This window comes from Phymastichus coffea, unplaced genomic scaffold (assembly GCF_024137745.1).
Source record: "Phymastichus coffea isolate CEN01 unplaced genomic scaffold, Cenicafe_Pcof_1.1 PCOF00043, whole genome shotgun sequence".
Classification (NCBI taxonomy): Eukaryota; Metazoa; Arthropoda; class Insecta; order Hymenoptera; family Eulophidae; genus Phymastichus; species Phymastichus coffea.
In genome coordinates this window covers 22233-44208 of record NW_026706854.1, presented here as the reverse complement: position 1 = coordinate 44208, position 21976 = coordinate 22233, and the positions used below count along the sequence as shown (strand labels likewise).

Below are 21976 nucleotides of genomic sequence, written 5' to 3'. Positions count from 1 at the left end.
TGAAAGCTTCTTCCAGAAGACAAACGCCGTCCGCGCGTACATTATGCTGAATTAACGAAGTTCATTAGCTATAGTTATTTATAGATTCCACTCGACATTCGTCGGCATACATAAAAACTGCGCGTATTCTCTGCAGTCGATGTCATAAATTTTGCATTCAAACTGCACTGAAAAAGCACGTACCGGTAAAAGCTTTTCCGCGCGTGAGCACAAGAGAGAGGGAGAGAGAGAGAATCGGCGAGATAGCTACGATCGCAAAACATGAGCGTCGAACGAGAAGCTTTCGTTCGCCATCGCAACATGCTTTGCGCGCAAACTCTTTGGCATAATTGGCAAATACAGGAAGCGCAATTGCTTCGGTCGGGATAACTCACCATGCAAATGAGACACTTGAATGCCTGTCCGCGCATCTCGGCCTCGAGCTCGCGAATCCTGCCGCGAAGCGCCTCGACAACGGGTGCAGCGTCGGCGTCTTCGGACTTGGCGATGTCGCTGGTCGACGAGGACGCGGCCGCCTCGTCGCCGTGCGTCTGGCACGTGGAGCTCGGGCTCGCGGCCGGTTCGCTCTTGACCTCGACCGACGACGAGGACGACTGCGAGGGCTGCGGCGCCCCGTTGGGCGAGATCACGGCCTCCCTCAGCGCCTCTCGCTCCTTCTGCTCGCGCTCCGAGCCCTCGTGCCGCGGCGTCACCACGTCCGCCTCGGTATACTGCGCCGGGCCGAACTGCGCGTTCTCGTCGCCGTCCACCACCAAGTCCACGTCCTCGTCGTCCTGCGTCGTGTCCGAGTTGCGCGCGCCGTTCGCCCCCGAGCTGCGACTCGACGACGTGGCCAGTCCTGCCGCTGTGGAAATGGTTGCACCTCGCGTTCAGCGACAGCGCCCGGGACCGCGGAGCCGCGGCTCAACTCACCGGCAAATCCGCCAAGTAACATCGAGCTGGCCCTCACCCTCCGCTGACCAGCCCACTCGTACTCCTCGAAGGCTTCGGCGTCGCCCTCGACGTCGACGTCCTCGTCGTCGCCGTGATGCCGATGCTCGGGATTCTGCTTGTTGAGGCATCGCTCCACGTGCTGGTTCAGCTCCTCGGGCGTGCCGGACAGCCGCTCGCTGCACACCGGGCAAGCCGGCTCGTCGGCTTTCCTCTTGCGATTTTTCATGCGTATGCGTGCCTTTGGAAAACACCGGGCCGTTAATTAGCCACGCACGCGCGCCTCTCGGGAAAGCACCGGAGCTAATGACGCAGTGCGCGCAGCTCGCGATATCGCGCATTAGCGCTGCGCGAGCACGCTCGTTTCCGCGTGCGGAGCGCTATCCGCTCGTGCGATCTCCGGAGTCCCGGCGCCCCGCGCCGCTCAGCGCTGCGGAATTTTAACGAACGCTCTCCTACCTGTCGGTTGGCCTTGATGCGCTTGTACGTCTCCCATCGGCCGATAGGCGTGCCGTCGGCCGCCGACGGCGTGTGCAGCAGCTGGTTGTGCGGGTGTTCCGGCGCCTGGGGTGGCAGAGTCGAGCGTGGCCTCGGCCTCGACGACACCGACGACAACTTGTACAGGCGATCGAGCTCTTGCAGGAAGTGCTGCTCCAATTCTTGGGGCCGAACTGTCACGCCGCAAACCGGGCAGCATTGCGGATCTGCCGAGAACTTTTTCTTCCCTGCGACACATAATGGCGAGGAATAATGTTCGTCGGTGATTCATGCTCGTGTATCTGGAAGATTATCGGCTCGCGGCTTCGTTAAGGCCGATCAAACAAGTCAGAGGTAATTTTCTCTTATTCATCGTCTGGCATGCGAAACCAATGTAAAAAACGACCTGATCACGACTTCCACACGTTTAATAAGAAAACGATATCGTTACCGAAGTATCAATTTGCTCTCCCTCGTCAAACTCGTATCTGCGCAGCGCCAAGATTCGTTCCCCTCAAGACATGAAAGCCCATAGAGGAAAAAAAATAAAAGTGCCACGCTGACAAATTATGGTATCACGCGACGTAGCAGTCATATCAACATAATGAGATTATCCTCACTTGAAACGCACGCGCGCGCGAGTGTCTCGTCAAGCATCCCAGCGCGATAAATCCATAAACGAGAGCATTGAGAGTCCTCCCGGTGATTTGTGGTCGACGAGTTACGTCTTTTTTTTTTCCTTTTTTTAGTCTACAGTCGCCGACGGTTTATTTTGAAAACAGAAACAACCGAAAAAAGGAGGAGAGAAAACCGCTACGCATAATCCTCTTTGACAGATCCACATGCGCCCCCCGAGCGATAACTGCCGATCGTTTGTTTTCCGCCACGGAGAGAGAAAGAGAGCGAGAGAGAGAGATGCATCGCGCTACGGTACAAAACACCGGAAATCCCGCTATTTTTACAAGCCTCTTTTCCTTTCAACGCTACGTGATACTTGTCCCGTCGCCTGTGACCAAAAAATTGTCTATGATACTTCTTCTTTTTTCGTCCATGTTTTGACACCTAAGTAAATTGTTATCGTCGCTCGTTTTTACTCATCCACGGAAATATAGCGGGCGACATTTTGTTTTGAAACACAGCGAAATCGATGATATGAAACCGTGGACACTGTTCTTTGTGTCAAGTGTATTTTTTTATATTTTTTGGTTGGCCGAACCGTTTCTTGTTAAGGGAACATTATACTGCGCCGCAGCTTCATACATGCGCGGCCGGATCAATTTTACGCCCGACTTTGTTAAAGGTCCCCTCCGATTTTTATAACTTTTTTGTTTCGTTCGCCGTTACCGCTTTTTTTTTTCCTCTGCGCTCGCGGATTAGCGCTGAAATTCGAAGCACGTGGAAAATACGCGGCCAAGCATTATCCAGTTCGTTCGCATGGAACAACAAAAAATATGTCCATGTGGAAATAGAATTTGCGCGAGTATGTGTGTGTGTGTGTTTTTTGGTCGATGGATACGTATAAATTAGCGACGATGTGTAACATTTAAACATTTCACATAGATATAAATGTTTTTTAGAAAAAAAATTTTTACCGTACGTATAAAAAAAAGAACGAATCGTCGGCATATTTTACCCGACAGAAAAAAACTATTCGGGAAAAGACTACCTCTATTTATTTGGAAAACGCATTCCAAAAGAAAAAATGTCCATTCAACGCATACACACAGTCCTTCGTATATATAGTTATATATGTATACAGAAGGATTCTCCCCGCTTGTAATTCTCAAAACGAAACTAATTCGCGGATATCGAATGGAGCAACTAAATCAATCGGCAAATAGAAGCGGAGATGGGGGAAAGAAAGAAAAACTCACTGGTTACGGTCTTCGGTTGTGTTGTCGGGAGTGAAACATTTCTCACCGTGCTAGAGAGAGAAAGAGAGAGAGAGAGAGAGAGAGAGACCTGCCGAACAAAAGCGAGAGAGAGAGAAATCCATTAAAGGCACCTCTCTACCTTCCGAACAATCCTCCGCAGGCTGCTGCTGCTCGTAAAACGCCGTCCGCGTTCGTTTATTTGTCGAACTGAGTCTCTCTCTCTTTCTCTCTCGGGCGCACATTCCCGGCTGCCGTTTAACATATCCGCGCGCGCGTCTTCTTTCTTTGTCCTATTCTTTTTCCCCTTTCAATTAAGTGGGCCCCCGCAAATTTATGGTAAAGCAGAGCGAGCGCGCACGGCAGTGCGCTCGGGGAGGGATATGAACAAAAAAAAGGAGAAAAATCCGCAATTAAAGAAACCTCCTTATCGCCTTTCCAAAGCTCCTTATCTCTGCTACCATAACGGCCCTATCATTTACACTTTCTCTCGCGAGAGCACGACTCTCTCCTTTTTTTCTTTCCATTCCTCTTCTTCTTTTAATTAAACCGTGAGAGAGGCTATATCGCAGTGCTTTATTCTCGCGTAATGAGGTTGCACCCACGCGGCGCGCGACGAAGATAAGCCTATACGAAGCAAATGCGACAATAAGGCGATGTTTACGAGGTGTTATCTCGCTCGGCGAACAGCCGATTTCTTCGCTGCGCGACTTCCGTTGCAGCGCCTCTGCCCGTCCGTCGCGAATTGACCGATCAAACGCTGCTCGTGCATTCGTCGATGGAGCAATTAGCTCGCGCGATACCAATGGGCCGAACCTTTCGCGAGGGCGGTGCCGCGGCCACACGCGTACTTTATGCCCCGGCCGATCCCCCCCCCCCCCCCCCCTGATATTATCGCTAATTTGCTCGCTTGTTTACGACTGGCAGACAACCGAAGACCGCGCTCGCTTCCAATTTTTCGATGCACAGTTCTGCCTGATCGAGCCTCGCCACCGCTTTCCTTTTGCACTCGACGCGTCCGCGCATTTACGCGCTGTCTCCCCCCCTCCCCCCGTTTGCCGCCACCACCGCACGCGAATATTATACAAACGAGTTACGACTGTTCGTCATTTTTTCCTTCTCAATAATTGCGTTTTCGAAGGGGGGTTGGCCCCTCAATGAGAGCCTCGGGCAATGATCTTTCTTTTTTCTTGCATCAAGCAGCGCACAAGTCTACTCATTGGAGATTGTTCTCGTTTCTTGGAGTATACAAATCCACGACTCTTGGAAAGATGGCAAACAGGTTTCGAGCCGAGTGTCGACGACTAAATAAACACCAGTTCGTCGTTACGTCTCTAATCCGCCAAGTAAAAAAGAGGAGTTCGAGCAAAGCTACGTATAGCTGCGTATCTTTTTGCGAATAGAATGAACGTCAGCTTTTTTTTCGGGAACGTGTGCGTCGAAATAAAGAGAGAGAGAGAGAGAGAGAGAGAGAGAGAGAGAGAGAGAGAGAGAGAGAGAGAGAGAGAGAGAGAGAGAGAGAGAGAAAGCGAGAGAGGGAAACGTCAGAAATAACCAACGAGGCGGAAAAAAACGGTCACACTCTTGCCGTGAGCGTTTGCGGGCGCGGGGGGTTGCGGAACTTTGGCGTAATCCGGTTTTAATTAAATAACCAGAGCGGCGGTGGCGGCGGCGGCGGCACCTCTCACTTGTATACGCGAACTGCGCCGCTGCGGACCGAGAGAGAGAGAGAGAGAGTAAAAGAGTTGCGGATTTGGAATGCCAGCGCACGCGCCGCCGGCTGTCGGGCATTTAAGCGTCAGGCATTTAACCACAACTGTCGTCTTCCGATTGCCTGAGTTATGGCCACCTCTCCCGCGCATGTAGATTGCGAACGTGTGTCTCTCTCTCTCTCTCTCTCGTTCGGTGGAGAGCGGAATTTCGACACGCCGCACTCTCTCTCTCTCTCTCTTGTTCTGCTACTGCGTGTAGCGGATGGCTCCGCGAGCTGCTGGAAGGCACAAAAGGTGATAAAGCTAACTTTTTAAGGGCCACTCGCGCAATCACCGCGCCGCTGGAACGACGTAATTATAAGAGTTTAAAAGGCCTGTTATGGGCTTATCTTGGGACATTCTAGTGTTGCGTTAAACTGCGATCTCCTTTCTTTGCTTCTCCTTTTTTTTCGGGAGCCGCTTGATTTATTGATTGTTAAAGTAATTGCGCGCTTGCGCCAAATGGATTTTTGATAAATAAATTACGCTTAGATTTACGTCGCGATAAAACGTCCGATGAGTGATTCATTCAATAATAATTCATTCGAGCTCACGGAAAAAACGACGTGGGGTGGGGGCATCGCGACGCCTGCGCATGCTCGCATCCTACAGTCGGGTTCATCATGCGCGTTCGACGATCATTTCGACTGTTCCGCGGCCGACTGTCGCGCGAGGCGAAAGGACGAGGCGCGCGATCTCTCGAGGCTAAAAAGGCGGCTCGACAGCCAAGTTTGCGGCTTTCGCCAAGCCACCGAGACGCGTAATCCAGTCGAAGCCCCGAAGGATTTTCCAGCGCTCGCGCGCGCACCGCAAGCAGATTTCGCGAAAATGTGTTTTTCGGCCCTCGACGCGCGCACCGTCCTCGAGGATTAAGCGCGCGAAGGGCAGTCGCAGATTGGCTTTATTAATAACTTGAGCCGCAAAAACAATAAAGCCCGGGGACGTATCTCGGGATGGGGGGAGGGGGGAGGGGGGGCGGGCGATTAACGAAAAATTTATCGGCGCGCAATTGCCGATATTAATCGGCCTGGCGCTCCGACCCCCCGCGCTCACCGCAGAACAACATAATAATTCGGAAAATTAGGCGCGCCATATACGACGAAGACGGAAGGGAGCGAGCAAGAGCCATGAAAACAAGATGCTCGTCGTCGTCGTCGTCGTCTAAGTTTCGGCAGTTAAGGCTGCACACTCTCCCGGCTAAGTAAAGGAAGAGGAGCTGCTCTCATGCATACCCGAGCAGATAAGGGGGATCTATTTCTCTATTTAATTTCCCATCTCGTCAGCGCAAAGAGAGAGAGAGAGAGAGAGAGCGAGCGAGCGAGCGGCTCCGATAGCTATACCTCGCGATTTACGGGCATACGTGCGCCAGCGCGTGCCTCCTTTTTCCGTGGCGCGCCGCCATATACCTAATTCGCTTTTACAGCCAGCTCTGCTGCCGGATTCTCGTTTCGCGAGCGTCGCGCGGAGCTAAGGAAGACCGAGTATAAAAGTCGCGCGTTTCTCACCTGAGGCACCTCATTGCCGAGATGAGCTGCGCGAGGGAAGAAAAAAGACGACGGCAGAGGCGTCGAAGCGAGAACGAAAATTTGTTTTTTTTCTTTTCTCTCGCGCTGACTGGGAAACGGCCGGTTTGGCCTGCAACGAGAGAAGCGCGTCTCGCAGCGTTCCTACTAATCAGGCTACGTTTAGTAGTCTATTGACATTTCGCCTATCCGAATAGCGAGATCAAGACGTCGTTCGTTACTGCGAAACACAAGCCTACAACGATCCCTCGTTCAGAGCATCAGTGACCATTAGACTCGCGAGAAGCACAGTTTAGATATAAAAAAAGTAGATGTTCTAAAACTGTTTTGTCCGAACGAATTCGAATCATCGTGATTGCAAGAAGTTCGTAGCAAATCGCTGAGGAGAAATCGGAGATGAAAGCAGCGAGCGAAAATGGAGGTGGCTTCCTACTCCGCGAAAGGTCGCCGAAGATGCCGCGCGGTCGAGCCCCCCCCCCCCAATTGGCCTTCGAGCACACCGCGCAAGACGTCAACGCGCAAAATTCAAAGGTCGCCCGACGCACTCGTCCCCATCGCGCGAATACGATGGTCCGAAGCGGCACCCGGGGCGCGGATGAATTTTCATCGCACTGCATTTAATAATGCGAAAGAGCGCGCGCGCCGGCCCCCCGCTTTTAATAAGCGCGCATCGTCGAATAAAATTGGCGGGGCGTGCGCGCAAGTCGAAACGTCGGCGCCGCGGCTGGCGCGCAACGACGAGAGCTCTCGCGGCGTACTTTCGAGAGCGAAATTTATACACACATCGCGCGGCGGCGGCGGCGTCGACTAATAAACGGGGCGCGGCCGCGCGGGGAAACAAGGAGCGCCAGGGCCTTTGATCGGTCGGGGATTCTTGGGCGAAAAAGTCGACTGGCGCGTGATCCCTTTTTTTTCCCCCGCTTTGGCCGATGTGCAGCGGCCCGTTGTCGACTCGCATATAGACATTCCGATTGCCGGCGCGCAGACATAGGCCGGTCGCCGGCGAAACTTTCCCGCTGGAAAATCCTCGGCGGGGCCTAGGTCAGCCCTTAAATCACGGGCCGCTCGTAATTAAGTGGTAATGAATGGGCTGTATCGCGGCTAGGGGCTTAATATCTGCGGTGTGACGCATGACGCGCACGACAAATCCCTTATATATCATCGAGGGCTTTGCCTGATGAGCAGAGAGAGAGAGAGAGAGAGAGAGAGCGAGAGAGCGAGAAAAGAGAGAGAGAGAGAGAGAGAGCCGCGACTGGCTTCGTTGCAGGAGCTCTCCCGTGCCAATATTCATAAACACGTCGAGCCGCGCTGCCGGCAATATCTTAACTTGCCTCCGACGCCTCCTTGCTCTCCCTTTGGCTGGCATGTCGATGCGCGCGGCGAAAAAAATAAAGCGCGGCGGAATCTGCCTCGGCCTCGAGGAATCGATAGGGCCGCGCATAAACACTCGCGGCCGGGGAGCTGCCCGCGCGGGGGCCCGCGGGTACAAGCTCGGCTCACCTGCACGCGAATAAATAGCCCGGATAAGAAAGATAAATAAGCGACGCGCGAGCGAGCTTTATGAACTGGACCGAGCGCGAGCGGACCCAGGCAAACGCCGGCTCTCGCCCCGCCGTTGCTCCTTCGTCTCGGCCGTAATTGCGGGAATAAGGATGCGCGCGCGGTAGCCGTATAAATACCGCCGAAACAACCGATTGCCGGAGCGCGCGCGCCGACAGACGCAGCCGGGACGATTAATAGCGGCGATATTGGCCCGGTCCGCCGAGGCTGCCACGCACGGGCAGATACTCGTTTTCTCGCCGCCGCGAGCGGAATGTCGCGCTCGCCGGCGCGCGACGAGCATCGCGATAGGCGCAGCCGTCGCCGAGTCGTTGCCTTTCCCGACAACTCGCGAAACGACTGTCGCGCGTACGGAACAGAGAACACGGCGGCCACGCAGGGCGCGCGTGCAATTAGTCGGCGGCGGAGTCCGCGCGATCCGTGCGGAGGGCCGAGAGAGCGAGTCGCGCGCACACGCACGCAGGTCAGTTCTTTGATACCGCTGGAGCGTGAGCACGGTTATGATTGTGATATTACAGGCGCGCGTCGAATGCCTGGCGCTAATTAAACGTTTGGCTCTCTCTCGCTCTCTCTCTCTCTCTCTCTCTCTGTCTGTCTGTGTGTGCTTGGGGTATTAATTAAACGCGGCGAGGCGCGAGCGCGAAGCCAGGCGCGCGATCGCTTATCGGGAGCAGCCGGCAGATATTGGCTAAATAACAATCGGAATGTTAGCGCTCGCCGGAGGAAGGAGTCCAGCGGTGAGAGACGCTGTCGCACCGCGGGGGCACTCTCTCTCTCTCTCTCTCTCTCTCTCTCTCTCTCTCTCTCCTCTCTCTCTCTCTCTCTCTCTCTCTCTCCTCTTATATAGATGTCAGATTTCCAAGACGTTATAAACCGTAGAGTCGAAGCTGTAAACGCGTATATTGCTCGCTCGCTCGCGTTCGGCGGCTCTTTGATACCGCACGGCTATGCTCCCATCCCTCGTAAATACCAAAAAGCGCTCTTTTCTTTGCTCCTGCTCCGTCCTTTCGGATGGGAATTAGCTGCTGCTGCTGCTGCTGCTGTTGCCGGCGTCGCTTCTTAATTGCCGCGGGGGAAGGTCGCGCGCGTTGCGTACACCGTCGCCGTCGTCGCCGAGCCCGACACTGCGTGCCACTCTGCATACTCGCGGCGCACCACTTCTCGACCTCGACCGACGAACACACCCGCGGAACTCACCTTCGTGCAACGCACCCTCGGCGACGTTGAATTTGCCGAAGGCAGCGAGGCCCCAGAACAGCGCCGGATGATACATGGTCATGCCGAGCTCTCGCACTCCACGCCACCGCGCCGTCCGACGCGACTGACTTGTCTGCCGAGCGTCCAACTCGCCTGAACCCCCGAAACTCGACGACACGCAGTCAGACGGCGAGAGAGAGAGAGAGGGGACACACCAAATACCCTGTGTACACAGTAGTCTCTCTCGCGCGCACACCCTTAGCTTTAAGCCTGAATCATCATCCCCCTAAAAGTCGAGAAGTCACATCGCGCGAGTCGCTCGAGCGAGCGATATACCGACAGGTTTTCTCTTTGTGTCGTAATATCGGGCACGAACAAATCCGATTCCCGAGCAGCGCACGGCAATCGAATCGTCGACACGCAACGGCGAATAATCCAAGTCCGCGAGTAGCCGCGCGGTTGTACGTATTTTTTCCAGTTTGTCGATCGTTCAAAAGGCATTCATTACGTACGACATAGCGACTCGTCGCGACGGCCAGAAAGCATCATCGAGTGGCGTTCGCGCATGCCGCTGAAAAGCCGTCATCAATCAAGTACGAAAATCGCCCGCGAGAATTGGCCGCGCGCCGATAATACACAGGGAGTGCGCGCGGGCAGATGAAAACAAAAAACTAGAGAGAGAGAGAAAAAGTCACAGAACAAGGATACTTTTCGCCCGTTGAGCCAAAACTCACCGCCTCGTATTCGCGCATCCCCTCATATGCACGCATACACGTACGTGTGGCTAATCGGGCTAATACAGATGTCAACGTCGGGCCCCTTTTAGCTGCTAACGTGTACACAGCTGCCCTCTCTCTCTCTCTCTCTCTCTCTTTTTCTTCACGGCCCTAATTGACGCGCGCCAGCGAGCGCTTTTGCCGAAACGTCCGTCAAGTTTATCGGATCGTTATTAACGGATCTTATTTATGCGCGCGCGCTCATGCACAATGATATTCACACTCGACTGCTAGAATGCTACGGATCTCTCTCTCCGTCGGACCGTGAGCGAGTATCATCTTTGTTTGGCTGTACCGCTATGCGCCTTGCGTGTGAAATATGGACTGCCGGCTTGCCCCGCGCGCCGATTATGCATGCAGGCGCGCGCGATCCTGGACGTCCTCACTCTTGCCGGATTTGTTGCCGCTCGCCCCGTTTAGTAATCGAAGACGGCAATTGGCTTGGATGGAATCCACGCTGCACGGGGAACAACGCGCGTCCACGATGCAATACCGGATGAAAAATTAGAGCTACTGCGAGGCTTCGTCGAAATGTTTAATGATCGACGTCGTACGGCTTTCGACAAATATTTCATTACATACGCGGTGAATATTCAAACAAATCGCTGAATATCGTATTATACGCGTTGCTATTCGCCTTTTCGTGAAATCAAGCGTGAAGCTGGACAAAGATCTAAAATTAATTTTCCAGCTAGATAAATAAATCACATAGCGGCGTGTTAGTCGTTTAATATCGAGCGATGACGTTGTAAAGTTCCAAAAAATAAGTGAAAAAAAAGCATAAGAGAAAGGGGAGCAGCGATTAATCAAGCGAGCCAGAAAAATGCACGAGAAATTTGTCGTATAATGTGTGTTAAAGGTAAGTCTCTCGACGGATGATTAACGTCTGTCGACGCTCTGTATACGCTGGCAGGAAAAAGCGCATTAGGGTGTCGTGCCCATTGAAGGACTGACTTTGGGCTTTTTCAGTGTAGGATTATACAGTCAAAAGTCGCAGTGTCAAATTTGTCGGTCCATTGAGGAGCGAGAACGAGCGAGAAAGAGAGAGAGAGAGAGAGAGAGAGAGAGTAGGGTCGTCTAAAAAGGCTTCCGGTTTTCAGAAGAACGCACCTGCCTGTCAAACGAAATGCTATATGCGTCGTATACGGCGAGTCCGTTTTGTGCGCGCGCGCGAGAGGGAGAGAAAGCGCGTTTACTGCCGCTAATCACATTCGGATTGACCGACAGCAGTAGTAGCGCGGCGGCCGCGCCGCGTTTTGCGATTATTTCACTGTGCGCGCGTCGTTTGTGTATATATCCCGATGATATTCGAAACCGCTTTCCGCGTCCGTAGATAATATGACGATTTGTCGACTGAACTGTTGATTTGCCGGTTTTTTCCCCCCTCCCCTTTCGCAGCAATACGATCTAACAGTTCTTGCGCCCATTGAAAATGATTTAATTATGCAAATAGGATACTCAAACGCACGCGCACAATGCGCTTCTGCTCATTGTAAGAATATACACCGCTGGGCTTTGTGTTTGTTCGCGTCAATCATTAATTAACGATTGTTATTTCATACTGCGGTATCCGATCTGGCCATTATTAGTTTTGACTTTAATAACAATTGCGAATTCATCTGCGCGTGTAAATTTGTTGATTGCGCCGATTTGCTCGCGTGCTCGCCGAACGCACCGCGATTCGCGCTCGTTTCTTGCTTCGCCTCGCTGCGAACTACACCTCAAATTTCTCCGATGTAAGTCTTTACTTATCGCCTCGCGCTCAAGAGTGCAGCGGCCGATGAAAGTCGATTTCCAAGGCGTGCGAGATAAACGATCGGCTTACGCGCTCGTAAACGAGTACGAGCCGTAAAAGAAAAAAACGAAAAATGGAAGCGATCCACGGAACGAGAATTCGCGAAGTACGCGCCGCGCTTTCACCTTTCCCCAGCCTCTCCGGTGCGCGAATGAATAATTAAAAGCCAAGCAGCAGTGTTAAACAAAGTCCTCCGGATAAATGGCCGCGAGCCGGCGAAAGGGCTGCGCGGATAATAGTAATAAAGGAGGAGAGAGAGAGAGAGAGATATTGCTCCTCGGCGCGGATCCTGTGTCCCTTCTTCTTCTTATCTCTGAAAGGCGACCCCCGCCGCCGTCGCTCCTTTTGACGACTGCGAGGGCGCGCGGAGAAACTTTGCGCCGCGGCTAATTGTTTGATAGCGAGCCCGATTAGGAGCCCCCGGCGCGCGATCATTCATTCCTCCGAAAACCGAACGGCCGCGGACGCGATCGCCGCGGCGCGCGCAAGAACCAGTTTCAGCAATTGACGCGGCTCTAAGCTCGCATTCCGAGCGATCTAATTAAATTTTACGCGGCGCGAGGCATATCCGCGCGAGACGCCGAACGATATCCCCGCCAGTGGCGCGCTCCTCGCTGTCCTTTCTCGCTTTTTACACGCGCGCTCGCGTCTCGGCGCGTCAAATATTTTCCCATCCACTTGACTCCCTCACTTGCGCGCGCGAATAAAAGTTTACACGCGCGCCTGTTCGAGCTTGAAAGGACGCCAGAGAGAGGGGGGGGGGCAGATCATAAAATCGGGATTCAATATCGTCTCGTCGACGGCGTCATGCATGACACGCGAGTGTCAAGGGGAAGTGCAACGGCCGAAAAGTATATAGGTAGTTTGACACGCTCGTAAAAGACGCCCATTTTAATACAATTTACAAGAAGCCGGTGAAGAGAGAGAGAGAGAGAGAGAGAGAGAGAGAGAGAGAGAGAGAGAGAGAGAGAGAGAGAGAGAGAGAGAAGGAAGCTGTTTGCGAAACGTATACACATATAAACGTTGGCGATAATAAAATGATAAAGGAAAGCCGTAAGAGGGCCGAAAAACCGTTGGAAAGGAGGACGATAATGTGCCGAGCCTGGGCCTCCTTTTCAGAGAGCCATAGGTAGAGAGCGCGCGGCGGTGTCAAGATGCCTGATATTTCATCGTCTTTACGAGGCTGCTCGTCGACGAGTCGAGGCACGACTAATTGCCGCTTATTAAAAAGCTAGTATCAAAGGAGCCAGCCAGTAGCAGCCGAGCCGAGCCACTGTCTCTTAATCTCCAGGCAATTTCCCGCTCGGCGGAGGGTCGCCGGCGCCAGCGAGAGCAGCTATTTTGCCGCGCGCCGCGTTTGCGAATTTCAGCGCGGCATCGACAGCTGATGGGAGCCGGCAGCGCGCGCACCCGATCACCCGTGCGAATTTCATTAATTATCCCGGATAATCGAACTTTAGGCCGCGAGCGATTAGCGACCGGCTGCTGGTGGTGGTGGTGGTGGTGGTGCTGCTGCTGCTGCTACCGCCGCATCGCGAGATGGGCAGACACTGCTGCCGCTGCGCCAGCGCCAAATTCGCGTATAACTAGCGTTGTTACGCGCTTGCGGCTTCCCCGCCGAGAGCCGCTCTGCCTACTTGTTATCGGCGTCGTTGTTGCGTCCCAGCGAGTGCCGGTCTTTTTATGCCCGCGACCCCCGTCCTCGTTCGCTAAATTGTATAATTTGTAGAACTTGTTCCGAGGCTTTAACCGTGAAGCGCGCGATCGCTCTCTCGCGCGTCTAAACGCCGCGCGCGCCACTCGCTCCTCTCCGCGAGAGAAATTCAATCGCCGCACTGCGAGTTTCGCGTGTAAGTATGTCCGCGACTGTATAATACCGGTTTGCCGCAGCCGCCGCTGCCGCTCGCGATTTTCGATAAAACGCAGCGCGGCGCGCGATCGTTTGCGAACTATTCGGCTATCAAAGACCTCCCAAGGCAACGTTTTCACGCTTGCGCATAAAGTATATATCATACATGTATTTGAATGAGGCAAGAGGAGAGGAGGGGGGAGGGCAAACAGTTCTGGCCGACGAGCTCGAGAGTTCGTTAGCCGGTGGATACTCGCTCCCAGCCGCAAAACGAATGCTAAATTCAATTATCCGCGAGTTCCCGTGCCGCCGAGGCTGCGCGCTTCGCTCTCGCGTAATATCCTCATTTGCCGCTGACGCTGGGCCGAGCGCGGCGCGTGTGTGCGGCTGGCGCGCCTCGCGCGCGGAGACGTTCGCCGCAAAAACCGCGGCGCTGAGGACGTTCGGCGCCGATGCGCGAATCGCATCGGCTCGCCGAGAAAGGCCCGTGGGACAATTAATAATTCGCCGCCGGAGAGTCATTTGTCCGGGGGCAAGGAATGTCGCGCGCCCCGTTCGGTTTTTCTACCCACGCGTATTACAAAGTCGCGCTGCGTACGACGCGTCTCGCTTCTTGCCAGCGCGACCCGGTCGCGCGTACGTGTGCGCACGCGCGCGCACGCGGTGAAAATTGGATTTGGTTTTGCCGCCGGCAAAGAAACACAAACAAAAAAAACCGACAAACTGCGCTTTAAGGACTTCCAAGCGCGTCAGCGCCGCTCTTGTTTATTATCGCCACCGCCAATTTGTATCTTCGCGAGGGCGATCATCGGGCTTGAATGAAGAACGCCGCGCCGAGGGACTCGAATCGTCGCGATCGCTTTGTTAGCGATAGGCACGCTGGAGTACTCTCGATCAGCCGCGCCAACGAGGTAGTCTCCAACTAAATCACCGGCAATCAGCGGTGGCAACGTGTAAAAGCAGATTTAAAGCGGCAGCCTTGCGCGCGCCAAGTTCCCTCTCGCGGTTTCGGACGTTAATACAGAAATATCATCGTCATAAGAGGCGCGAGCGCGTCGCGCGAAAGTGCGCAAAGCTCTCGAGTTTCTCACACCTCGTGAAGAAGATCGCATAACGAGCGCTCCCTGCCTCCCTGCGATTCTATTGCTGCTTTCCGCCTGGCGCGTTCGTTGCGATATCGAGCATTCTCCTCTCTCTCTCTCTCTCTCTCTCTCTCTCCTCGATTTAACGCCAATAACACGCGACACGAGCTTGTTCTTTTGCTTTACGTGACAGTGCGAGCGCTCGCGCGACTGATCAATTTATAGGCGCGCGAATTTTTTTTCTCCTTTTTTCTTCATCTTTCTTTTCTCAAGGAGCAGCGGAGCGTTAATCAGTCGCCACCGTCGAGGATATAGCCTCCTCGCTCTTTTCGTGCAAAATATATCGCCGCGGGAAACTTTCTCGCGGCGCGTTACTTATTCCTTTCCAGCTTTACGAGGCGAATATTCAAATTGACCGAGCTGATAAATTGGCCGTGCAACGCGCGCACACACGTCTTTGCTTTTTCTCCATGTATCAGCCGAAATAATAATATTGTACGATACTGTCGTTCGGCCCGCTCGTTTCCCGATGAAGCTTTCATTGGTCGTAGGTTAATAAGACATTAAGATATCTCGCCTCCGTTGTTGTTTTCTGCTCGCTGGGCTTAATAAGAAAGCAGGGATATCGGTGGAAGGATGAAGAAGCGGAGGCGGGCAGGTATGACTGCCGCTGTCATATATAATAACAGCATAAAACAGATACGCGAGAGAGGGAGGGAGAGAGAGAGGCCCTCTCGCGAATATATTATGTTGGCCGCGCGCGGCGACTAATTTACGATTATAACGTACGTGTATAACTATCATTGTTGATATACTGGCTGAAGAAGCCGAGAGGCCTTACTACACGAACGAGCGGAGATGAAGAATCCAGAGAAAAAAAGGGAAGACACGATGAGAACGTATACGTACGGCTATCCTCCAACTATGCAACGTACAACCAAATGTCCTTATTGCTTTCTCGTCCGTCTGTCTCTCGTAAAAGGTGAAAGCCGGATTCTTTTTTTCGTTTTTCTTTTCCCTTTGATTATCGCCTAAACACCTCTCGCAGGCAACTTTGATTTAGAACTTTCGTTATTCCCGCGGATACATGCGCGGAAGCGCCATTGATCAACTGACGGCTGATCTTTTGCGCGCGCGCGCGCTCTGCGCTGGATGAGAGCACCTTAGATTCTCCTCGATGATAATAATAATCGAAGCGTGCATGTGCCCAGATTTTTTTGTCGAGAGAGAGAGAGAGAAGCCACGGGGAGTATATAGTTTTATTTGAAGTATAACTTACTCACGGAGGCCGCGGCGGAGGGGCAAAAAGCTTAAGAATTAGAGTAGAGGAAGAATGTGACATGTTTTAAAAGTATCATGCGATGCAAGTAGAAGCAGAGGACATAAAGAGGAGAACGGCTGGCTGGCCGCAAAAACTGCGCGCTGCTCGAGTTGGCCGCTGCTCGCTTGGACACCTTTTTTTGCCGTCGACTCACTCAGCGGCGATCGATTGCGCGCAAGCAATTGCGATCCGAGTCGATTTCATTTGCTCTCCTCTCGGCAACCGGTCTTCTCTCCCTCTCTCTCTCTCTCTCTCTCTGTCGGCCAAAGAACAAGAGTCGACAGTTACATGTCAATACGCCAATGAAAAGTGGGGCCCTTCTCCAACTCACTCGCGGGACAAAGAAACCGCCGATGGAGACGTTCAGTGCAGTACTGCCGGAAGCTTTGACTTTGAAACGGCCAAAGAAAAACATCGCAAGGATATAATGCAGAAAACTCGATAAATTCAAGCGCGAGCGAAGCCCCCTTCTTCGCATTTTTTCCCCGTTGTTGTGCGAGAGCTACAAAGACAACCGCGCGCCCGACAATCGCACCGAAACTTTTTAAAATAAATAACCGGATATTTAACGCGAAGGGTTCTGCTCCTGTGACCGCGGGAGGCGCCCACAGTGTATACGCCTTTAAAAAAAAAAGAAAAAAAGGACAAGCCCTTTGTGGTTTATGTCGTAGCAGATTGAAAATATGGATTGGCCCGGTCGCTTTGCCCAGTTGCCTCTCGGTGAATCACACCGAGATTAGAAGTACATTTTTCACTCGGTGCGCTTCTTTCTTTTTTTTTTTATCTGCCTCGACTGTCTGTTATAAGCCCACGCGCGCACATGGCCCGCAGGCGGGAGGCTCAGCACACTGGCGATCGACGAAAGCCCAACACAGCGACGGCACCGACTAATTAAACGAATTCGCGCGGGAACGAGCTCGTTGGCTTGTATCGTGATGCCTCGCGCGTGTACGCGAGCGCCCGTGCAACAATTTCACAATTTCACGCGTAACCCACTCCTACGCGCCAGCAGAACTCATCCTCGGTGCGAGTGCAAAAGGAAGAGGAATCAATCGTAACGGCTATCCGAACGCGTTGCTCGCGCTCGCGGCCACTTATCAAGCGCGTGTTCCGTCGACAGGCAATGGGAAAAGTGTTATATCCGCCCATACGCCTTTCTCCACCTCCTCTTCTTGGCATGAATCTTCCGGGGCGCACCTTATATCCCTTTCTATCTCTCTCTCTCTCTCTTTCTCTTTTACACACACAAAAGCGGATAAAGAACGAAACATATGCGCGGGGGGAGAAACACGAACAACACAGAGCAGGGGGGGGGGGGGGATCAAGAAAACAGTAAAGTTGCGGTCGAGTCGAAGTGTTTAACAGATTTGAAAAATCAGCAATATAGCGAGGAGGGAGGCAGGGAAGCGGAGCACTGGAAATCGCGTGTCATTTTTCATCTTAATGGCCGCTCGAGGAGAGCGAGCGCGCGCTCCCCTTCCTTCTTCTTTTTTTTTTTTTCTTTTTCACGCAGCGCGCCGAAAGCTTCCTTTTATCTCGCGCGCCAAAACGTCTTAATAGCCATCGCCGCCGGCACGCCGCTTTATTTACATTTTCTTTTATTTCATCGGAGCGTGTGATGCTGCCCAAAGCCACTCGACCGCGGAGGCTAATTGATTCCTCCGATCTTGTTCTCGTCTCTCGTCTTTGACTGCATTAAGCCACCTTTGTGAATTCGCGATGAGTATTCACGCTAATGATGACGCTGAAAGGCTTTCGTAAAAATTGAGTGCGATCGCACGAGCGCGAAGCGCCGCGCTCCTGGCGAAAGTAATAATTGAGCGAGAGACGTCGACGCAGTGCCCGGACTTTTAATGAAAATCGGTGGCGAGCTTTGATATCCCGCGATTATGAACTCGCACGAGCGAGAGGTTCGAGGTTTTTGCGCAAATAACGTTGAATCAACGGCCGGCCATATACATGCGCAATATGTAAAGCGTTATAATTAGCTGCCAATATCAACAGCAGCAGCGGCACACGCGTATCGCTCGACATACAAACAAAACTCTCTCTGTCTCTCTGTCTCTCTGTTTCGGTCTGTTTGTCTTGCGCGTCGCTCGCAAAAAGCGCATTAGACACGAGAGAGAGAGAGAGAGAGAGAGAGAGAGAGAGAGAGAGAGAGAGAGAGAGAGAGAGAGAGAGAGAGAGAGAGAGAGAGAGAGAGAAGTGTCGAGAGCTGTCGTCGACGATGCCCTGTTCACGCCAGAAGAACGACGAGTCCCCTCGCACTGTCAAAACACGCGTCTCTCACAAATTGGCGCCGTCGTGTATTTCTTTCGGTTGTTTCTGGCTCGCGGGCTGTTACGCGCGTAGCCCAGCCCCGTTCGGGCAATTGGCTGCAGCGATCGACGCGCGATCTGCTGTGCATACACACCTATGTAGGTACAACTGTGCGCGTGTACGCAGGGGACAGTCGCACAATGGGCAAACTTTGATTTATCATGTACCGACTATTTGTACTGGCGTTGTCCCCTCCTCTACTTGGGCCTCGGGATCTACGCCGCGCATCATCGCCGCCGCCGCCGCCGATGATCCATTAATTTTCTAATAACACGGGTAATTTCGATAAATTTACTCGGTCATAGTGTCGAAAAGCGAGCGGCCAGGGTAGCAGCTCCGCTCACCCCTGCGTGTCGCGTACAATAATTCCTACGTGGGGACGTCGCGAGCGAGCGGGCTTTCGGCACCGTCCCAAACTATATATCTCGCGTAAAAATTTATATGAGATCCTATACATCCTTTTTATTGATTTCTTCGGCGATGCGGGCTATTACAGGGCCCCGTGTTAACGCGCGCCACACGACACATTTTTTTCTCTCGCAAGCGCTCTCGTCCTGCCAATTTCCCCCCGTATATTTCTTCCTTCAACGGTTTATCATTCCGCCTTGCTGCTTCGTTATTTCTTTTAATTACATCCACGAGCACAGCGTTCGGCTATCGCGCGACGCCGCATTTCATTTAGCGTCATTTTCGATACGTACGAGGGACTTTTCGTTTCGACGCGAAACTCGGAAATATGAATTTGGCGCATCAAAGTTACAAAAAAAAAAGAAAAAAAATGGGGGTAGGCAGGAGGGAAAGCTGTAAAATTGGCGTGCACGAAGCCGAGCGCGCAGTCGTGCGGGCGTTGGCAGGCGAATTCCGATTTAAAATTACAAAGAAAATCGCGAAACATCAGCGAACGCACGCGCGCGGACGAGGGGGGGAAAAAAAGCAAGAGAATTACGAAACTCAAAGCGACAGTGCAAAGCGAGGCGAGCGCACGAGTGAGTGAGAGTACGAGAGTGAGTGAGAGGGTTGAAGGGTATAGTGGTCGGTCATAACGTGCGTCATTTCGAGCGCGACGTGTCGCAACGCGACTCTGCGGTATACACATTGTTAGCACGCGCTGTGGCATCGCCCCCCCCCCCCCACCCGCCCCGCCCCGCACCATCTCCCTCGCGCTGACTGTCAGCGTGTACTTGCGTACGTGTACGATTCTTTCCCCTTTGGTGCGATACAAGCTGATGTGTATGTATACGCAGTTGTGTAACCGAAACCATCGGACTTTTATCATCATTAAAGTTACGAATGGAGCTAAGTGATTTTATGGCGCAGAAGCTAATTCTGGCGCTGGATGTGTAAATCAAGAGGAGCGACGGGCGAAAGCTGTCAAAGGGGTATACACTCCTAGGATTGACGTCGATTGTGGAAGCTAACTTGGGAATTCGCCGTGCGTTCGAGAAGTTTTATATGCCTAATTCTTCTTCTTCTATTCTTAGGATTATCCGCTTTGGAAATAGGTCGCGCGAGCGCGGGCTGGGAAATCGGGAAATTTCCTTTCGAAGAATCGCCCGGACACTGAATGGTTTTACGAGGCCATGCCAGTCAAAGGATCTTATTTGTTGAAAAGAGCAAGTTAAGTTGTCACTCATCGCGACTTTCGATTCAAAAATGAAAACAGCCTCGTCTCTACGGGACGTCAACCGGGGCATCGCTTAATCGAAAAACACGAAGAATTTTCAAAGAGCTTGAGAATTTTTCTGAACTAACTTCCAACGAGCTTTCGCAAGTCGAAGATTTTACTCTTACGGAACGAAACTTCGAAATATTACGATTTCAAATAATTTGCACTCTTCTAGATCTATTTTTCATCGATCACGATTTAGCAATAATAATATTGTTTTCATTGAAAATTATAATAAAAGAAAAAACTTTTCTCCGTCTTCACGCTAACGAAATGTTTGTTTCTTTGGAAAAGAGTGTTTTTCTCATTCGGGATTTCATGCGACATTTATTTTATCCTCTTTCTCGTCTTTTGAAATAACAACAGCTTTCGATTAAAAATAAGATAGCATACACATTTGCTAATAAATGACAGACAATAAAGCTTAATTGGCAAAACAATTTTATTAGAAAATCATGAGTATTTTTAGCGACATTACTGATTGCTACGAATCGCTCAAAATGGCGCCATGGATAATTTCATTTTATTATCATGCCTTTAATGTGGTCAGCGAGTTTGAAAAAAGCGACGAGCAATGGAAGCTCGATTTTCAAAAATTAGGCTTTCGAAAATGATTGTTCAAAAAATTGCTTTTGTCATCGAATCGACGTTAATCGAAAGCGGTAATAAAATTGCAATGAATATCTCCCTGCATAAATTGAAGAAAAGGGGCGAAATCTTGAGAAAATGCTGCAATCCAATAACCCATTGAAAACCTCAAAGCTCGTTACAAGGTATTCATCCGTGAGCGACTCTTACACACCGAGCGTCGTAAAATCAATAACAAACTACGCGGCAGCAGCTCCGTAAAAAAAAAGTCAGAACGCAAACAGACGAGAACAAACATGCCGTGGACCGAGGCTCGGATATGAGTTTATTAAGGCTGGGCGAGCTGAAAATCGCTCGGCGAATAAAGCTAAATATTGTTCCGGCGTGGGCGGAGAGCGAGCGGCGCGGTATTTGATCGGGCGCGTTCGCCACCTGTATTGCGCAAAGAAAGCGGGCAAAAAAAAAAAAAAATTTGATCGGTCGAGCGCGCGGTCGCTATCATCGCTCGGCGGGCAAGCGGCAAGCGATATATACGGGCTGGTGGCGCGTGCATCAGTCAAGGGATTAGCGGGATTAGCCGCTCGAGGGGGACTCGTTAATTGCCGGTGGAGGTGCCACTCTCTCTCTCTCTCTCTCTCTCTGTATGCCCGCGGCAGAATGAGGAGGTGGAGGAGGACTACTGCCGCTACTGTACTCGCTTCGCGCACAAATCACGCCCAGAGTTACGGACTTAAGGAGGCTTAGGCGCGCGACGCCGATCCGATATCTGTGCCTGCCCGGCGCGTTACGCTCGTTTCCTCTTGATACTCTTCCGTCATCCACGCCTCTTCGCGCGCCGTCATTCAAGCTCCATTTTCGCGAGTGCCTCTCCGCGTTCTGCGGTCGCCGGAGATGCAGGCTGTCCCGCAACAGTACAGAGCGCAGTAGCAAAGACAACTGGATCGTCTTTCATGCTGGAAATCAAATGCACTCCCCTCGACAGAACGCGTCTCATTCTCATCGGGCGCAATTATGTTACGGACTTGTTTTTTGCGGCGATACGACGACGAGTAATTCTCTTTTTTTCCTTTTACGAGGAGGGTGTAAATGCTCTCGAATTAGGGTAGAACAGATGACCAGGAATACATGGAAATGATTATTGAGCTATCACACTTGGGTTCTCCTTTTATCGCTGCCTCTGGCATTGTGCGCGCTGGTAATCTTCATAAGCAGATTGCTCCAGCATACGTTTTTTTTCTCCTGCGACTATTCGGCCGCAAAGCCGCTAGGAT

At 52.1% G+C, this 21976-nt stretch overlaps 1 protein-coding gene across 1 annotated transcript in view; it reads right to left on the bottom strand.

Annotated features, from left to right (window-relative positions):
• Window positions 1-21976, bottom strand: part of LOC131664253 (E3 ubiquitin-protein ligase Rnf220-like) — a 36584-nt gene that overhangs the window by 705 nt on the left and 13903 nt on the right. Inside the window, exons 2-4 of the mRNA XM_058935205.1 lie at window positions 1390-1655; window positions 890-1171; window positions 375-773 (exon numbers count right to left, since the gene is read on the bottom strand). Coding sequence (XP_058791188.1) covers window positions 375-773; window positions 890-1171; window positions 1390-1655 — 947 coding nt within the window. The remainder of the gene's footprint in view (window positions 1-374; window positions 774-889; window positions 1172-1389; window positions 1656-21976) is intronic.